The sequence below is a fragment of the Daphnia carinata genome, chromosome 3 (assembly GCF_022539665.2).
Source record: "Daphnia carinata strain CSIRO-1 chromosome 3, CSIRO_AGI_Dcar_HiC_V3, whole genome shotgun sequence".
NCBI lineage: Eukaryota > Metazoa > Arthropoda > Branchiopoda > Diplostraca > Daphniidae > Daphnia > Daphnia carinata.
Genome location: NC_081333.1, coordinates 2678513 through 2695665, shown reverse-complemented (window position 1 = coordinate 2695665; position 17153 = coordinate 2678513). Strand labels below are relative to the sequence as shown.

The following is a 17153-nucleotide window of genomic DNA, read 5'->3' as shown; positions in this document are numbered from 1 at the left end:
GCATTCTTCATAGGCTGCACGCATCATAGAATAGGGTGTGTCCTCGTTCGTCGAACAGCTGCCAACTGTCTCATACATATATGTATGAAGTGGATGTCTTCAAGATGTATGAAAGTGAAGAGATGTAAGTGAAATGAAGTTTGTGCGATGCTAATGAATTTTTGCATTGGCTTACCAGCGCCTAACGCTATTTTAGAAAGACAGCCACATCACATCACATGGCACGCCAGGTCAAGACGGTACTAATGGAGCAAACGGTTCACCTGGAGCAAAAGGAGATAAAGGTGACCCTGGCGTTGCTAGTCCTCCCGGCCCTGCTGCCAGTCCTGCTGCACCGGCAGGAAACGCTGGAAAAGGAAATGCGCCCTAATATGTGTAAGAACGTCGCTAAGATTTTTCGAAGTGCCGCGTACAGATAAGATGTTGTTTACTTTCAAATGAAGTTAAATAGCTTTGGGAAGCATTTAAATCTTTGTTTTCAGCAACTCCGTACAGTACGGACGTGTATTTATAGACATTTAATCTGCATAATTCTGGAGTTTTAATATACATTTTTCTGTGCCGTCTTAAGTATGGCTTTGGATGTTTCAGCTAAAAGTGGTTCGTTTGGCACGTTTTAGCCTAGATACGAATGTGGCAATATCGGTTATTAGATATTCATCCATTTCGTATCGGTGTGTATCGTTACCGTTATGTTGCTGCAAGGAAATGAAGGGGATACAATCTTCGGTGAGAAAAAACCGACAGAAATGTAGGTTCGAAAGACAATTCTAATGGGTAAGGAAATTCCTGGAAGAGCAATAGTTCATCGTATCCTTGTTTGGCAAAGCTAACAATTGTTATCTGGAAGCTGGTTTATACAAGGGAAGGATAAGCTGTCGCTGATTTATTGCCTTAAGGCACAAAACAATTAGCACAATGTGTTCATCTAATGTCTGAACTCCATCTGCAGTTATGTGTTAGTGAAATAGTCTTTCGTACCAACAGTTTCTGAAATAAATGTAACAAAGGTGACTAAAGCAATATATTTAATCCGAAGTTTTTTACATTAATTAAAAAAACTATTGGTGCAACGCAAAAACGAATCCGGTTTTCGTGATCCCCGTTAAATTTCGAATAAGATCTATGCATTTTTAGCTATAGTTACATTTTTGCCAAAAATGAAAAAGTGGGAAGGCAATAGCCTTCTTACTTTTGTCAAAGTTGGCAAAAAACGAAATCTCACGGAATTAGCTTAAACTCAACAGAAAGAATCAGAATTAAACGCTGATTCCAAATGTAGCTTTAGTTTCCCGTTTCGTTGTGTAGTTTCTGAATAAATCGCAATTTAAGTGATTTTTGTTTGTTTTTAGTCGCCAGCGCCATCTACTAGCAAGAAAATCATTAAAATTGGTATCGATACCGGAAAAATCAATCAAACTAGAATATAGACTAAATCCCTATCGGGAAGTTTAATAAAAGTGAACGAAACTGGATTGTCTACAAGAATTTAAAAAAAAACTGTTGAATTTCCATTAAAGGTTGCAAAAACAATTTTTACATTTTTTTTTTTCAATACACCCGGAATACTGATCGTCTACCTTTAAAATTGAATCCCTTAAAAAAAAAGCAAGTTCAAGGACAATATTCGTGATCCACGTTTAATTTGGAGTATCGATCTTTTGTTTTTAAAGCTACATTGAGGTTTCTTATAAAAAAAAACAATTACGAAAAAGTCGGGCTTATTTTGTCGGGCTTGTTTTTTACGCCCGAAAAAAATTGGGCTTGTAAAATTGATTCCAAATATAATGAAACGTAGCACATTTCAATAACACTTGGATGTTGGTTCCCAATAAAATATTTTTTCTCCCTTTGGTTATTCGGTTTTTGAATAAAACGCAATCAAAGTGGTCTCAGACAAACTACGTTGGACCCGAATAACGCAAAAACTATTAGTCCCATGTAAAAATGAAGCCGGTTTTCGTGATTCCGGTTAAATTTCGAGTAAGATTCATGTATTTTAGCTATATTTAATTTTTTGCCAAAAATGAAAAAGTGGGAAGGCTATAGCCTTCTCACTTTTGTCAAAATCGGCAAAAAACGAAATCTCACGGAATTGGTTTAAACTCATCACAAAGAATCAAAATTAAACGCTGATTCCGAATATAGCATTAGTTTTCCCCTTTGTTGTGCAGTTTTTGAATAAAACGCAATCAAAATGATTTTAATTTGTTTACCGTCGCCAACGCCATCTATTAACAGAAACATCGTAAAAATAGGTTTCGATGCTGGAAATGTCAATCAAACTAGGATCTAAACATGATTTAGGGGTAAACTAATATTGTGTTCGTAATCTGCGTTAAATTTTGCTTACCATGGGTGAGTTTCAACGAATTTTAAGAGATTGCAGTTTTTGCTGATTTTGACAAAAAGTGGTAAGGCTATAGCCTTCCCACTTTTTCATTTTTGGCCAAATTTCAAATTTACCTTAAAATACATGATTTCGATTCAGAATTGAATGCTGATCACGGAAATCAAGTTTATTTTTCAACTGGCCTTATAGTTTTCGAACTAAATGAAGAAAATGACCGTGGGAAAATTGCCTCCGAAACCTGCAAAAACTGACACTCATTGGAATTTTTTTTAAATCACAGAATATACTCAAAATTGAATGCTGATTCCGGGAAAATAGCTATTTTTTTCATAAAGTCAACCGTTTTTTAAATACACCGGATATCTCAAAGAAAGCTAGCGGGCCAGTACGTTCCAGCGCTAATGCGATGAGCGCGATAAACGATGCTAACGCTAGCGGTATAGCGCACTGACGCGCTAATTAGGTAAACACGTTTTTACGTTTATTTCAAACATTAACTACCCTAGGTTAAAATAAATTGTATTTCCGTAATTCTCGTGAAATTTTAAATGTAAATCATGTATAGCTAGCTAATATAATCAAATATTTGTGCTGCATCGCATTAGCGCTGGAGCGTACTGGCGCGTTAGCTTTCTTTGAAATATCCGGTGTATTTAAAAAACGGTTGACTTTATGAAAAAAATAGCTATTTTCCCGGAATCAGCATTCAATTTTGAGTATATTCTGTGATTTAAAAAAAATTCCAATGAGTGTCAGTTTTTGCAGGTTTCGGAGGCAATTTTCCCACGGTCATTTTCTTCATTTAGTTCGAAAACTATAAGGCCAGTTGAAAAATAAACTTGATTTCCGTGATCAGCATTCAATTCTGAATCGAAATCATGTATTTTAAGGTAAATTTGAAATTTGGCCAAAAATGAAAAAGTGGGAAGGCTATAGCCTTACCACTTTTTGTCAAAATCAGCAAAAACTGCAATCTCTTAAAATTCGTTGAAACTCACCCATGGTAAGCAAAATTTAACGCAGATTACGAACACAATATTAGTTTACCCCTAAATCATGTTTAGATCCTAGTTTGATTGATATTTCCAGCATCGAAACCTATTTTTACGATGTTTCTGTTAATAGATGGCGTTGGCGACGGTAAACAAATTAAAATCATTTTGATTGCGTTTTATTCAAAAACTGCACAACAAAGTGGAAAACTAATGCTATATTCGGAATCAGCGTTTAATTCTGATTCTTTGTAATGAGTTTAAACCAATTCCGTGAGATTTCGTTTTTTGCCGATTTTGACAAAAGTGAGAAGGCTATAGCCTTCCCACTTTTTCATTTTTGGCAAAAATTAAACATAGCTAAAAATACATGAATCTTACTCGAAATTTAACGGGAATCACGAAAACCAGCTTCATTTTTACATGGGACTAATAGTTTTTGCGTTATTCGGGTCAACGTAGTTTGGCTGAGACCACTTTGCGTTTAATTAAAAAAAAGCATAAGTAAGGGAAAAATAAATAGTTTATTCGGAACCAACATTCAAAGGTTGTTGGGACACGTGCTTGATTATTTGCGATACAACGAAATTATATGAATCCACTATTGATTCTCAGTTACTCCTGCCGTGCCTCAAACCTCCCTTTACCTGACAAACGAAACTCATTCCGATGTGGCAACGCGTCAGAATAGCGCAATACTCAACCTACTGGCGCAAGCACAATCACAAGGAGGGAGCCTCCTAATGCAAGGAGGGAGCCTCCTAATGCAAGGAGGGAGCCTACTAACGCAAGGAGGGAGCCTACTAACGCAAGGAGGAAGTTCGTTAACGAATGGACTAAACATTTCGTTTCCAAGTGGCTTATTTGGCTATTTGTTTGGAAATCGAATACTGCAATTCAGATGTAAGATTACATGTCATCGAAAGATGAAGGTTTCGATGCCAATTTATTTATAAATTTCTTTGTAGGTGCTGTCGGACCTCCTGGAGAACCTGGTTCTCCTGGTCCTTCGGGTTCCCCTGGTTCTCCGGGTCCTACTGGTACACCAGGTGTGACCGGAGCTCCTGGCCTCAGAGGAGACGTCGGACCAACTGGAGCACCCGGAGCTATTGGTTCTACTGGGGCTCCCGGACCTACAGGTGACCCAGGGCCTACAGGTGCTCCCAGACCTCCAGGTGATCCTGGGCCTACAGGCACTCCTGGAGTTACGGGTGACCCCGGACCTACAGGTGCTCCCGGACCTACAGGTGCTCCCGGGCCCACAGGCGCTCCCGGACCTATAGGCGATCCCGGACCTATAGGCGCTCCCGGACCTACAGGCGCTCCCGGACCTACAGGCGCTCCCGGGGCTACTGGTACTCCCAGACCAACAGGTGCTCCCGGACCAACAGGCGCTCCCGGACCTACAGGTGCTCCTGAACCTACTGGCGATCCTGGACCTACAGGCGTTCCCGGACCTACTGGTGCTCCCGGACCGGCAGGCACTCCCGGAAATGCAAACTATCCTGGTCCTGGCGGTCGTCGCAGGCGCCATAGACCTTAAGATATGAAGACAAGAGCACTTATAGCTGTACTCCGGTTTTTGTAGTGTAATCGCATAAGCTGGAAGATTCTCTTTTGTATTATTTGGTTAACGTTGTGGCTTCTATAATTTAAATAATCATAATGCAACCTAATGCGTTGAACCAGTTTCCATCAATTTTGCGAGCACAATCATAAAAGAGTCATTTCGTTCAACATTGGCTTTAATCAAACTATAATTACTACGATGAAAAAAGAGAGCTTAAGTTGGATTATAGTTTGGCTGCTCGTTAAAGTTCTTCACTATCGATTGTCATATAAACTTGCGAAGACATGTTTTATTTTGGTGATTTCAAAACCCAACTTTTGCTTTTAGTTGTCGTTATAGTTCACATTATCAAAAAGATCGTCGCATTTGTGTTATGAAATTCACCTCTGGGGAGCTTTAAAACCAACTGATCTCGTTTGATGCGGTAGAGTACATCGAAGCTCGTTACTCATCGTAATCAATGTAGTCGTACCGCAGATCGCTTCAGAACACGAACAGAATAAAAAAACAGTTGCATTACAAGTTATATACTAAATGGGAAATACAATAATGGAACTTACTCGAGGAAATCCTTGACGAAGACCACATCTCTGGCGTAAGGCGTGGCGATTCTGCCAAAATTAAACGTAGCCTTGCTCTTTCATGTAATCAACGACGGCGTAATAGCCTTCTTCGACATGTTCCCATTCAACGGCCACAACGTCACATCAAATGTACATTCAATCGAAATTCTTTGAAAGGATGTGTCAATTCGTTACGGTTATGTTGACTTTGTGCCAGGGGATGGTCTTGAGTATTTGCAGTTCGTGTCCTTCGACGTCGAGGCTGAAGAAATCCACCCAGGTCTAGCCGTGGGCCAGCAAAATGGAATAGAGTGGCAAACACTGGACGTTAGTCAATTTGCCTTTAGCCAACTCAGATTGCGAAACTTTACTGCCAATAATTTTGCCTGTAATTTCAGTTTTATCAAAGGATGCCTATTTATTAAAAAATATGAAAAATAAGGAAATGGTTAAAGAATGATCGTAATCAACAATTTTTGTGTACTTCGGTTGGGTATTTTTCTAAACTGAGGCAATTCGGCAGTGTCCACGATTTGCGATTGCGTTTGGCCAGGTTGCCATAAGATTTCGGTTCAAGCTCGATCAGCAATCCAGTCCAGTTCATATAGCGTTCAAGGAAAAGCGAATTGGAAAACGATTCACCATCAGCTGCTCCACTCTCGATGAAAAAGTCTTTTGTCTATATATATTTAACAAAGGCTTTTTAAAACAGTAGGATGTGACGATGATGTCGTGAATTAAAATTACTAGATTCCTTAGTAAACGTAGGATGGCCGTCACTTGACCAGCGGACTGATCTTTAATGTTCGGGTAGTCCAGGTAGAGTGGCACGTCAGCAGGTGATGGTTTATTAAGATACTGACGCCGAATAATATCCAACAGGCACAGATGATCTTGCTGTAATTTGTGTTCATTTGCATATTCTGAATGTAATCAGAAATTGAATGTGCTCTCGTTTAATTAAACAAACGTTTTAAACTTACCGATTGTGCAGTCTTTGACGTATCTGGGCATATTTGGCGTCTCTTCCATCAAGTTGTAAAGAACCTTCTTCTTCGTCATTTTGTGATGGGGCTCGTTATCCATCACGAACCGTTTGATCAGAAACAACCCAATTATGTTGAGAAATGACATTACAAGCATACGACGCCAGACCATTAATATTGTAATGCTCCTATACAAACGAGAAATTTTAGCAATAATATTCAACACGTATAAATGAAACGTATACGTACCGCCAGGTCGCCATTTTTTGCCAATGGGGACGTTTAAAAACAATTATATCACTATCAAGAATTTCACATTGGTGGATCACGAGATTTTCTTTTCTTTTTTTTTTTTTTGGGGGGGGGGGGGGTATAGCTTGGTTAGCTACCGCTACCTTGAACTTGCGCTTCTCGAGTGAAGCCGGAATTTTTCTCCAGACATCAGTCAATGTGTTTCATCCTTCGATGTATGCCTTCGGACCTCTAATGATGAAACAGAACCACTGGAAGCAGGTTTACGTTCGCCCTATTCAAGTTGAATAGTGTTTCCTTTGGCTGTTACGAGTCTATCAAAAGAAATCGGGAGCTATCTGACCTTCGGTTGCATTTGGCCGAAAGGAAAGCAAGGAAATTGCTAAATCAATTCGTAGGAGATATCGGTAATTATTATCCCATTTTTCAACCGTCAGGTGACCCTAGAGCTTACAATCCTCTAGACCAGCAAGGTATAGTAGGTTCCCGTAGGGTACAGAGCGCATTGATCGCAATCTTTTTGTTATCTTCTTTTATTCTGAACACTATAACATTTAAGCGGTTTGATGTCGCAAAAATTCAGTTTTTTTTTAAGAACCATCTGCCCGCCAGTAAATTTAAATATAGGAATTATATCCTCTGTAAGACACTGTCGGGATCCAGCAAGCAAACAAGTTGAACAAGTGTGCACACCATATAAAAATAAAATAAAAGCGACGAGCTGCCATTGATAAGCTCGTCTTTGATAATCTAGCCATGTGCCATCGTAATATATAAAGGGATCCATTCACTGTGTTAGCATCAGTAGCTCGGCAGCCAAAGAAGCAGATGGATGAAAAAGTTGCTTTATTCATCTTTGGTTTTCTATTGCTGCATCATCTCCGTGGCCGTTTGGGGCTCTTTCCATAAAGAAGTTGCTGGCCCTTTTTTCTCCAAAACGTCTACATATTGGCATTGTTTGTTGCGCTGTTTGGTTGCTAACAATGTCTACTTTGGTCGCCATCCGGCAAGAAAGCACCTGCAAGGTAATCAAGAGTTCACTTTGTGTGATAACTAAACTTTACTTTTCAAATAGAATAAAATCAAGTAATTTTTCAATTCTGTGAAGTTCCATTTGATATTAGAGAAGAGCCTTACGTTGTTAATGCCAATGACGACTATGTACCGCGTTATGGTAGCTGGCGAGCAAAGTACGCCCAGTCACTTGATCAGTAAATTCAACAAGAAGAAACCACGTATGCAGCCCTCGAAGGATTGGGCGAAGATGAAGAGTACCTAAATCCAAATGTACCCTTTGGTAATTAACTTCTATCTTCTTTTAGATGAGAGTCATGTTTTGCCACTGGACTTGTTTCATTTGAAAATATTGAATTACTTGTGGCCGTGACAAAATCAATTGATGTTCTTATTTTTTTTGTCGTTAATACCCGGGGCTATCGAACCCTATCTGCCAGTTCATTTAGAAGACTATCGAAGCCACCCATCATTCTTAAACCTACTTGCACAAGCGCATGAAGACAATCTCTATCCTCAAGGGCCATACGTATCTCCTTCAGAAATGATGTTTGGAAAGCAAAATAGACCTGAATACCAGGAAGACCATACGGTAACAATTCGATGGGCAAAGTGAAACATCGATGGCCCTACCTTTCGAATCGTCAATCACAAATGAGAAGGCGACATTGATGCGAGTGAAATTAGCATTGCTTAAAGCTATTCGTTTTTTGTGGTACGATGCGCATAGGTTTACTCTGTCCGCCCTGCCTAAATGGAAGGCCTGGTCCGCCTGGTCCATCAGGTCCAACCGGTCGTAAACGAGACGTGGGGGGCAACTGGCCCAGCTGGCCCCAAAGGAGCTCCGGGACGCGATGGAATTGACGGCAAGGATGGTGCTGGCGGTGCCAAAGGTGCTAATGGAGCCACTGGCCCAGCTGGTCCCAAAGGAGATCCGGGACGCGACGGAATTAACGGGAATGACGGGGCTGACGGTGCCAAAGGTGCTGATGGAGCCATTGTCTCAGCTGGTCCCAAAGGACACGCAGGACGCGACGGAATTAACGGCAATGACGGCGCTGACGGTGCCAAGGGTACCGATGGAGCCACTGGCCCAGCTGGCCCCAAGGGAGATCGGGGACGCGACGGAATTGACGGCAGTGACGGTGCCAAAGGTGCCGATGGAGCCATTGGCCCAGCTGGCCCCAAAGGAGACCCGGGGCGCGACGCACTTGACGGCAATGACGGTGCTGACGGCGCCAATGGTGCTGATGGAGCCACTGGTTCAGCTGGGCCTACAGGCCCCAAAGGTGCGACGGGTGACATGGGACCCACGGGTCCAACAGGACAAACTGGGGGGATTGGATCTATAGGTCCTACTGGGCCAAAAGGCGATGACGGCCGTAATGGTGTTGATGGTAAAGACGGTAAAGATGGTAAAGATGGTTTTACTGGTCCTACTGGTCATACTGGACCTAAAGGCGCTTCTGGCCCTACTGACCCTATTGGTCCTGCTGGTCCTGCTGGTCCTACTGGTCCTACTAGCGCTACTGGTCCTCTTGGTCCTCCCGGCCCACCTGGTTCTGGTAATCCTGGTAATTCGTAATAGCCGTTGGATTTTGGATTCCCAGATTTGGGTTCCTTACAGTGTTTTCTGCAAAAAAAGTTACCAAATTAACTGCCAAATGAAAACAATAAACTTTCAAACCATCTTTATCCAAGAAATCCCAAAGGTAGACAAATTCATCTAGCTGAATCAGAACAATTTTAGCAATATTTAATTTGAATAAGTATTGCCGCCTTACGCGATTGCATCCAAAACTCTTCATTAAACTCTATGATACCTGAGAAAAGGAACGTAAACTTTAGCTCTATGTTTAGCTGAAGTGTCAGCTTAGTTGTTGCAGTTTCGTCGTTATGTTTTGTTATTCATGCAGTTTAGTTAATCACCTCAAACGTCCAACACGTGTACTCCGCGGTTACTTCCAGGAACGGTTCGATCTCGCCTGGTGGTATTTGGCCACAAAACAATTTTCATGACCTGAAATAAACTCTTCATACAATCCTGTTTCCAACCGTTAGTTGCATTCAATTTTTCCTGGATGGACATCGCATTAGGAGGTGATTCACACGGGTCAGGAAGCGAATGCTGCCCTACGGAGAAGAACGAAGGAGTTCTAAAGACATTAAAAAGGCGGAATATGTAGCCAAGGCAGCAACGGATTACCTTGATTAATGATCAGGGCATTCACGACGGACAATGATCTCCTTGCAGGCAAAGAAATTGATGCAATTTAGTATACGATGGAAAAAATGCAGGCATCAGTCTTCGGTCAAGAAATAATTTGCCCATCCCTGGCCTTGGGGCTTTAAGAAGAGTATGTCGTGTTGTTGAACCAAAACTCCCGCTTGCAAAGATCATCGTGCCCTTCAGTTAATTGTATGGGGTATTTTGGATTCGTGGATGAAATTGCTATGATCGAGTGAACAGGTTTGAAGAGTGTACACATTACCTCAAACAAAAGAAAAGTAGTAGAGTATCAGTGTTAACTTCTGCCTTTCGTAAACTAATCATGCCAGCCGATCGGAGAAGCCGCTACGGAAAGAACACTACTCCCCGCAAACCGATTAGGGTATATAAAGAGATGCATCAACGGAATCAATCAGAGAATACGGAGAATGTTGCACGTTTCCTCCTTAATCTTTTGTGTCTCCGTCGTCTTGCTTTGTTCCGTTGGGGGTAAGAGAACTTCGCGGACGGAAAACGAACCGGACAGATCTCCCCGGCAACTACCCTATTCATCTTTGTACACTGTTCTACCTGATGTTCCCTTGTACGATGCCGTATTAAACGAAAATGATCAACCAACGAGACGAGGTATTGTATTCATACATTTTGTTACATAAACTATATGCAAATAAAATTCGTGGGGAACACAACATTGAATCACGACATTGATCTGCAAGTTCCCACTGCTTTTCTGGGAACACCTCCGCATCGGACGGGAACTAACGTACATGACAGAGATGCTTACCCACTGCACGGAGTCGTGTTGTCATTTAACTACGTAGATCAGTTAAACCAAGGCTTTCACCAAAATGAAAGCAAATATGCAATGGCTGGAACATTCGGCGGAAATGGAGAGAACCTGATAATTAATCAACCACCAGGTAACTGAAATTGCCATCTCAGTTTTGTTCATATTTCCATATCGGGCGATCAAATTTATAAATGTTAATTAGAAGTACAGTACCCTCGCTTATTATCCGAACGCTAAGGGTTTTTGGGGCTATTTTACATTGCGTCTTATGGCGGTAGGGTGTCCTGCGCAAACGCAAAAAAGGACCAGTAAAAATGACAACAAAAGAATAAAATTTTATTCTGGTGTTGACTGAATAATGCACTATCCAGTCAATTTTTTTTAAATTTTTTATCTATAAGACTTTTTGACTAGCATGCTAGTCATGTATTATCCGAACACGGCGTTTAGCTTATAGGATGCCTAATGACACTACATCAGTTTGAAAAAAAAATTTTTAATACAAGGACGTGTTTCTTAGACCCCGCAATTACGTTAATCGATAGGATATTCGTTAAACTATATCCCTCTTTAGTACTATGCCTTAATATTAAGTATATTAGGAAAGGGAATTTCTTTAAGTGAAGACGGTAGGCTACCAAGTTTTTCCCGACAAAAATAGCTTATAATGTTCCCACTTGAGGCGCTATCAGCCTTCCCACTTTTTCATTTTTGGCAAAACACTAAATATAGCTAAAAATACATGAATCTTACTCGAAATTTAACGGGGATCACGAAAATTGGCTTCATTTTTACATGAGACTAACAGTTTTTGCGTTATCCGGGTCCAAAGTAGTTGGTCTGAGACCACTTTGATTGCGGTTTACTTATTTTATTATTATATTTTATTCAAACACTGCATAACTAAGGAGGAAAAAAAAATTTTTTATTCCTAACCATTATTCAAATGTTGTTGGAACATGCTAGTCAAACTAAAAATCAAATCGCAAAATCAGCCATTTGCGAAATATATGGAATATTAGTGATGTATCACGCTAGCGCTATAGCGTACTAGCGCGCTATTTAGGTAAAAACGTTTTTACGTTTATTTCAAAAATTAACCAACCTAATTTAAAATAAAGTCAATTTCCGTAATTCGCGTAAAATTTGTCATGCAATGTATATCATATATAGTTAGCAATTTATTTTTGAATTTTAACATATACTGAAATGGTTTGATGCCTTTTCTTTGAAAAAAACAAAATGACTCGTCTTCGAACTGGCTCATGCGAACGAACGAGGAACTACCGCTGATTGATTGAAGAAATTTTGTACAATCTGCTCGTATACCGTCTGAACTCCCTCTTCCACTTCTGCATCAGCCAACAGTTTTTCGGCATGAGACGGAATCGACAGAACAAGGAGTAAATTATCATTTAATTGTATAGAAGAAGTTCCCAATAACCACTCCAATAGACGTGCAGAACTCTAGATAAAATAAAAAACGATTGTACCAACTTGCCCTCAAAAAGGTATCACCCGACTGTGTTGATTACACGCTATAGTGATGCACGCTTTTTTTTAAAATAAGAACGAAATCTGTGCTACGTTTACAACAGTTCGTAAGAAATCAAACTAATCTGACGTCTAGCCTTCCCAAGTCTACACTTGAATAGAAGTAAGAATAGAGTGGAATGCTATGCCCGCTATTCTCAGTACACCTAGTTCTTTGGGGCAATGTTAGCGAAACACTGCTATTCTAGGAAATACGAAGATTTTCCATAATTAATACCCCCAGAAATCGGTAGCAACATTATATAAATAGGAGTGCACCCAAAGTAAGTACTCGTTCGAGAAGATGTAAGCTGAACGTTTCTTAATTTTCTATAGCTCCGTCTGTTTCTTCGTAGTCGGCAGCAATAGAATTTTACAGACTGAATTTAACTCTTACAGGGCATTCCAACCGGAAACGCCTTATTCCTGTTTGTATACCCTGTTACGTTATTTTTTTCCAGATGACGCCAAAGTCGACCAAAATAATCAATCAGTGACATATTCTCAACAAGGTAAGGATTAAAAATGATCATTGCCCTCTTTCCGCAATTCGATCGTGACATTTCCTTGCCCTAGTTTTTTAGCCACCAATGCTACTATAGTGTAGTCTGTGTTATCCTAATTAAATGTGATATTCTCAAGGATTACTTTTGCTATCACAGAAAGGCCTCCTGAAATTTTAGAGCTTGATGTCATTGAATCGGGCGACGGGCAAGTTTTGTTGCAATCAACGGATAGACGAACGGCTGGCCAACAATCCATATATCAAAACAACAAGGATGATGCCCATCTTGGTCTGATGGGGCCACCTGGTAAATGGTTTCTTCTCCGTACTCATTTTATCCGTCATTCGATTTTAAATTTGAATGAACGTGCTGTAATTATTTGCGATGCAACGAAATTATATAAATCTTCTATTGATTCTCAGTTACTCCTGCTGTGCCTCAAACATCCATTTACCTGACAAACGAAGCCCATTCTGATGTAGCAACGCGTCAGAATCGTCCAATACTCAATCTACTGGCCCAAGGACAATCACAAGCAGGAAGCCTACTAACGCAAGGTGGAAGTTTGTTGACCAATGGACTAAGCCTTTCATTTCCAAGTGGTTTATTTGGCTATTTGTTTGGAAATCGAATACTGCAATTAAGAGGTAATATTACATGTAATCGAAAAATGAAGTTTTCAATGCTAATTTATTTATAAATTTCTTTGTAGGTGCTGTCGGACCTCCTGGAGAACCTGGTTCTCCTGGTCCTTCCGGTCCCCCTGGTCCTTCCGGTCCCCCTGGTTCTCCGGGTCCTACTGGTGCACCAGGTGTGACCGGAGCTCCTGGCTCCACAGGTGCCGTCGGACCAACTGGAGCAACCGGAGCTATTGGTCCTACTGGGGCTCCCGGATCCACAGGTGACCCAGGACCTACAGGTGATCCCGGATCTACAGGCGATCCCGGAGTTACGGGTTCCCCTGGACCTACAGGCGATCCCGGAGTTACGGGTTCCCCTGGACCTACAGGCGATCCCGGAGTTACGGGTTCCCCTGGACCTACAGGCGATCCCGGAGTTACGGGTTCCCCTGGACCTACAGGCGATCCCGGAGTTACGGGTTCCCCTGGACCTACAGGCGATCCCGGAGTTACGGGCTCCCCTGGACCTACAGGCGATCCCGGAGTTACGGGCTCCCCTGGACCTACAGGCGATCCCGGAGTTACGGGTTCCCCTGGACCTACAGGCGATCCCGGAGTTACGGGTTCCCCTGGACCTACAGGCGATCCCGGACCTACAGGAGATCCCGGACCTACAGGCGCTCCCGGACCTACAGGCGCTCCCGGACCTACAGGCGCTCCTGGAGTTACAGGCGCTCCTGGAGTTACAGGTGCTCCTGGAATTACTGGCGCTCCTGGAATTACTGGCGCTCCTGGAAACCCAAACATTCCTGGTTCTGGCGGTCGCCGCAGACGCCATAGGCCTTAAGATATGATTTTTTTGTATTATTTGGTAAACTTTTCGGCTTCCATAATTTAAATAATCATCATACAACCTAATACGTTGAATCAGCTTCCATCGAGTATAATCACAAAAGAATCATTTCGTTCAACATTGGCTTTAATTGAACTATAATTACTGCGATGAAAAAGTATTGGTCTTCGAATTCAGCAAGTTCTTTAACATTCTCCAGGTTTAAGGACCGTAATAGTCACGTAACTCTTGATGAGTTAACATCCCGCTCATCAGACATAAAGATAGTATGTATAATCTCTGTGTAAGAATAGCGAAAATCATGGATGACAGATGCATCTAGTCGGTCGTACGCCCCAGTAACTCGTGAACGACGCGACCGATCGCTACCAACGTCTAATTACCACATGACCAGATTCCACTGAAAGAAGGAATAAGAAACACACTTTGGAGTATATATACAGTATATATATATATATTGCTATCTAAAAATGTCTGAGCTTAAGTTCGATTTTAGTTTGGCTGCTCGTTGAAGTTCTTCACTATCGATTGTCATATAAACTTGCGAAGACATGTTTTATTTTGTTGACTTCAAAACCCAACTTTTGCTTTTAATTGTCGTTACGTTCACATTATCAAATAGAACATCGCATTTGTGTTATGAAATGCACCACTCGGGAGCTTTAAAGCCAGCTGATCTCGTTTGATGCGGTAGGGTACATCGAAGCTCGTTACTCATCGTAATCAATGTAGTCGTACCGCAGATCGCTTCAGACAAAGAATAGAATTTTAAAAAATTCGCATTACAAGTTATACAATGATTGGCAAATACAACAATGGAACTTACTCGAGGAAATCCTTGATAAAGACAGCATCTCTGGCGTAAGGGGTGGCGATTCTTCCAAAATTAACGAAGCCTTGATCTTTCATGTAATCAACGACGGCGTAATAGCCTTCTTCGACATGTTCCCATTCAACGGCCACCACCTGCCAGGTCACATCAAATGCATATTCAATCGAAATTCTTTGAAAGGATGTGTCAATTCGTTACGGTGATGTTGACTTTATGCCAGGGGATGGTCTTGAGGACTTGAAGTTCGTGTCCTTCCACATCGAGGCTGAAGAAATCCACCCAGGTCTGGCCGTGGGCCAGCAAAATGGAATAGAGTGGCAAACACTGGACGTTAGTCAATTTTCCTTTAGCCATTTCAGATTGCGAAACTTTGCTGCCAATAATTTTGCCTGTAATTTCAGTTTTGTCAAAGGATACCTACAGTATTTTTAAAAATATGAAAAACAATGAAATGGTTAAAGAATAATGGTAGGCTAATCAACATTTTCGTGTAGGCTACTTCGGTTGGGTATTTTTCTAAACTGAGGCAATTCGGCAGTGTCCACGATTTACGATTGCGTTTGGCCAGGTTGCCATAAGATTTCGGTTCAGGCTCGATCAACAATCCAGTCCAGTTCATATCGCGTTCAAGGAAAAGCGAATTGGAAAACGATTCACCATCAGCTGCTCCACTCTCGATGAAAAAGCCTTTTGTCTATATTAAAAAAAAAGGCTTTTCGAAACAGTAGGATATGACGGTGATGTCGTGAATTAAAATTACTAGATTCCTCAGTAAACGTAGGACGGCCGTCACTTGACCAGCGGACTGATCTTTGATGTTCGGGTAGTCCAGGTAGAGTGGCACGTCAGCAGGTGATGGTTTATTAAGATACTGACGCCGAATAATATCCAACAGGCACGGATGATCTTGCTGTAATTTGTGTTCGTTGGCATACTCTGAATGTCATCAGAAATTGAATGAACTCTCGTTTAATTAAGAAACGTTATAAACTTACCGATTGTGCAGTCTTTGACGTGTTTAGCCATGTTTGGTGTCTCTTCCATCAAGTTGTAAAGAACCTTCTTCTTCGTCATTCTGTGATGAGGCTCGTTATCCATTACGAACCGTTTGATCAGAAACAACCCAATTATGGCGACGAATGACATTAGAAGTATACGACGCCGGAACATTAATATTCGAATGCTCCTAAACAAATGAGAAGTTTTAGCAATAATATTAAACACTTAAAAATGAAACGTATACGCACCGCCAGGACGCCATTTTTTGCCAATGGGGACGTTTAAAAACAATGATATCACTATTAAAAATTTCACATCGGTGGATCACGTGATTTTCTATTCTTTTTTTTTTTTTGGGGGGGGGGGGGTGGGGGGGGGGTATATCTCGTTCAGCTACCGCTACCTTCCACTTGCGCTTCTCAAGTGACGCTGACATTTTTCTCCAGACATCAGTCCATGTGTTTCGCCCTTCGATCTATGCCTTTGGTTCTCTAATGATGAAACCGAACCGCTGGAAGCAGGTTTACGTTCACCCTATTCAAGTTGAACAGTGTTTCTTTTGACTGCTGGGAGTCTATCAAAAGTATTCGGGAGCTGTTTTGACCTTCGGTTGCCATTTGGCCGAAAGGAAAGGGAAAAATGCTGAATTAATTCGTAGGAGATATCTGTAATTATTATCCCATCTTTCAACCGTCACGTGACCCTACTTCTTCCAATGGTCTTGACCGGCAAGGCTTCAAGGTAGGGTACAGAGGGCATCGATCGCGATCTTTTTTGTTATCTTCTTTTATTCTGAATACTATAACATTTGAGCTAAGAAAATACATTTGAAATCAAGAGAATTTTAATCGAAACGAGCGCAAAAAAAAAATTTGAAATTGAAATCGTGACCGTTCTTCGTGCGGGATGCAACTTGCTGGGTATACTGTATATGCAAGCGGATTTCCTTATACAGCAGGACGGGGACGTAATGGAAAGTATGGAAGAAATAAAACAATGTAACCATGAAATTAGATTTATGTCAGGAGACATATTATCGTGAGTAAAAATGTTTTCATTG

The 17153-nt window shown here is 41.3% G+C and overlaps 4 protein-coding genes across 4 annotated transcripts; 2 read left to right on the top strand and 2 right to left on the bottom strand.

Moving 5' to 3' along the window:
* Window positions 1–4258: 4258 nt before the first annotated feature.
* LOC130693182 (collagen alpha-1(I) chain-like) lies at window positions 4259–4888 on the top strand. Its single transcript, XM_057516305.1, has one exon. It carries the CDS (start codon window positions 4259–4261, stop codon window positions 4886–4888), a length of 630 nt encoding a protein of 209 aa, XP_057372288.1.
* Window positions 4889–5741: 853 nt separating this feature from the next.
* On the bottom strand, window positions 5742–6727 carry LOC130693183 (uncharacterized). The gene is made up of 5 exons (XM_057516306.2): window positions 6714–6727; window positions 6462–6652; window positions 6226–6401; window positions 5963–6157; window positions 5742–5892 (listed from the first exon to the last, which is right to left on the bottom strand). Exons 1-5 carry the CDS (start codon window positions 6725–6727, stop codon window positions 5761–5763), a joined length of 708 nt encoding a protein of 235 aa, XP_057372289.1. The 3' UTR covers window positions 5742–5760.
* A 1757-nt stretch (window positions 6728–8484) lies between these two features.
* On the top strand, window positions 8485–14256 carry LOC130693184 (collagen alpha-1(I) chain-like). The gene is made up of 5 exons (XM_057516307.1): window positions 8485–9304; window positions 12745–12795; window positions 12946–13095; window positions 13212–13436; window positions 13502–14256. Exons 1-5 carry the CDS (start codon window positions 8485–8487, stop codon window positions 14254–14256), a joined length of 2001 nt encoding a protein of 666 aa, XP_057372290.1.
* A 594-nt stretch (window positions 14257–14850) lies between these two features.
* LOC130693448 (protein Star-like) lies at window positions 14851–16355 on the bottom strand. The gene is made up of 7 exons (XM_057516599.2): window positions 16342–16355; window positions 16090–16280; window positions 15855–16030; window positions 15594–15788; window positions 15293–15511; window positions 15089–15228; window positions 14851–15009 (listed from the first exon to the last, which is right to left on the bottom strand). Exons 1-7 carry the CDS (start codon window positions 16353–16355, stop codon window positions 14973–14975), a joined length of 972 nt encoding a protein of 323 aa, XP_057372582.1. The 3' UTR covers window positions 14851–14972.
* Between the last annotated feature and the right edge of the window lie 798 nt (window positions 16356–17153).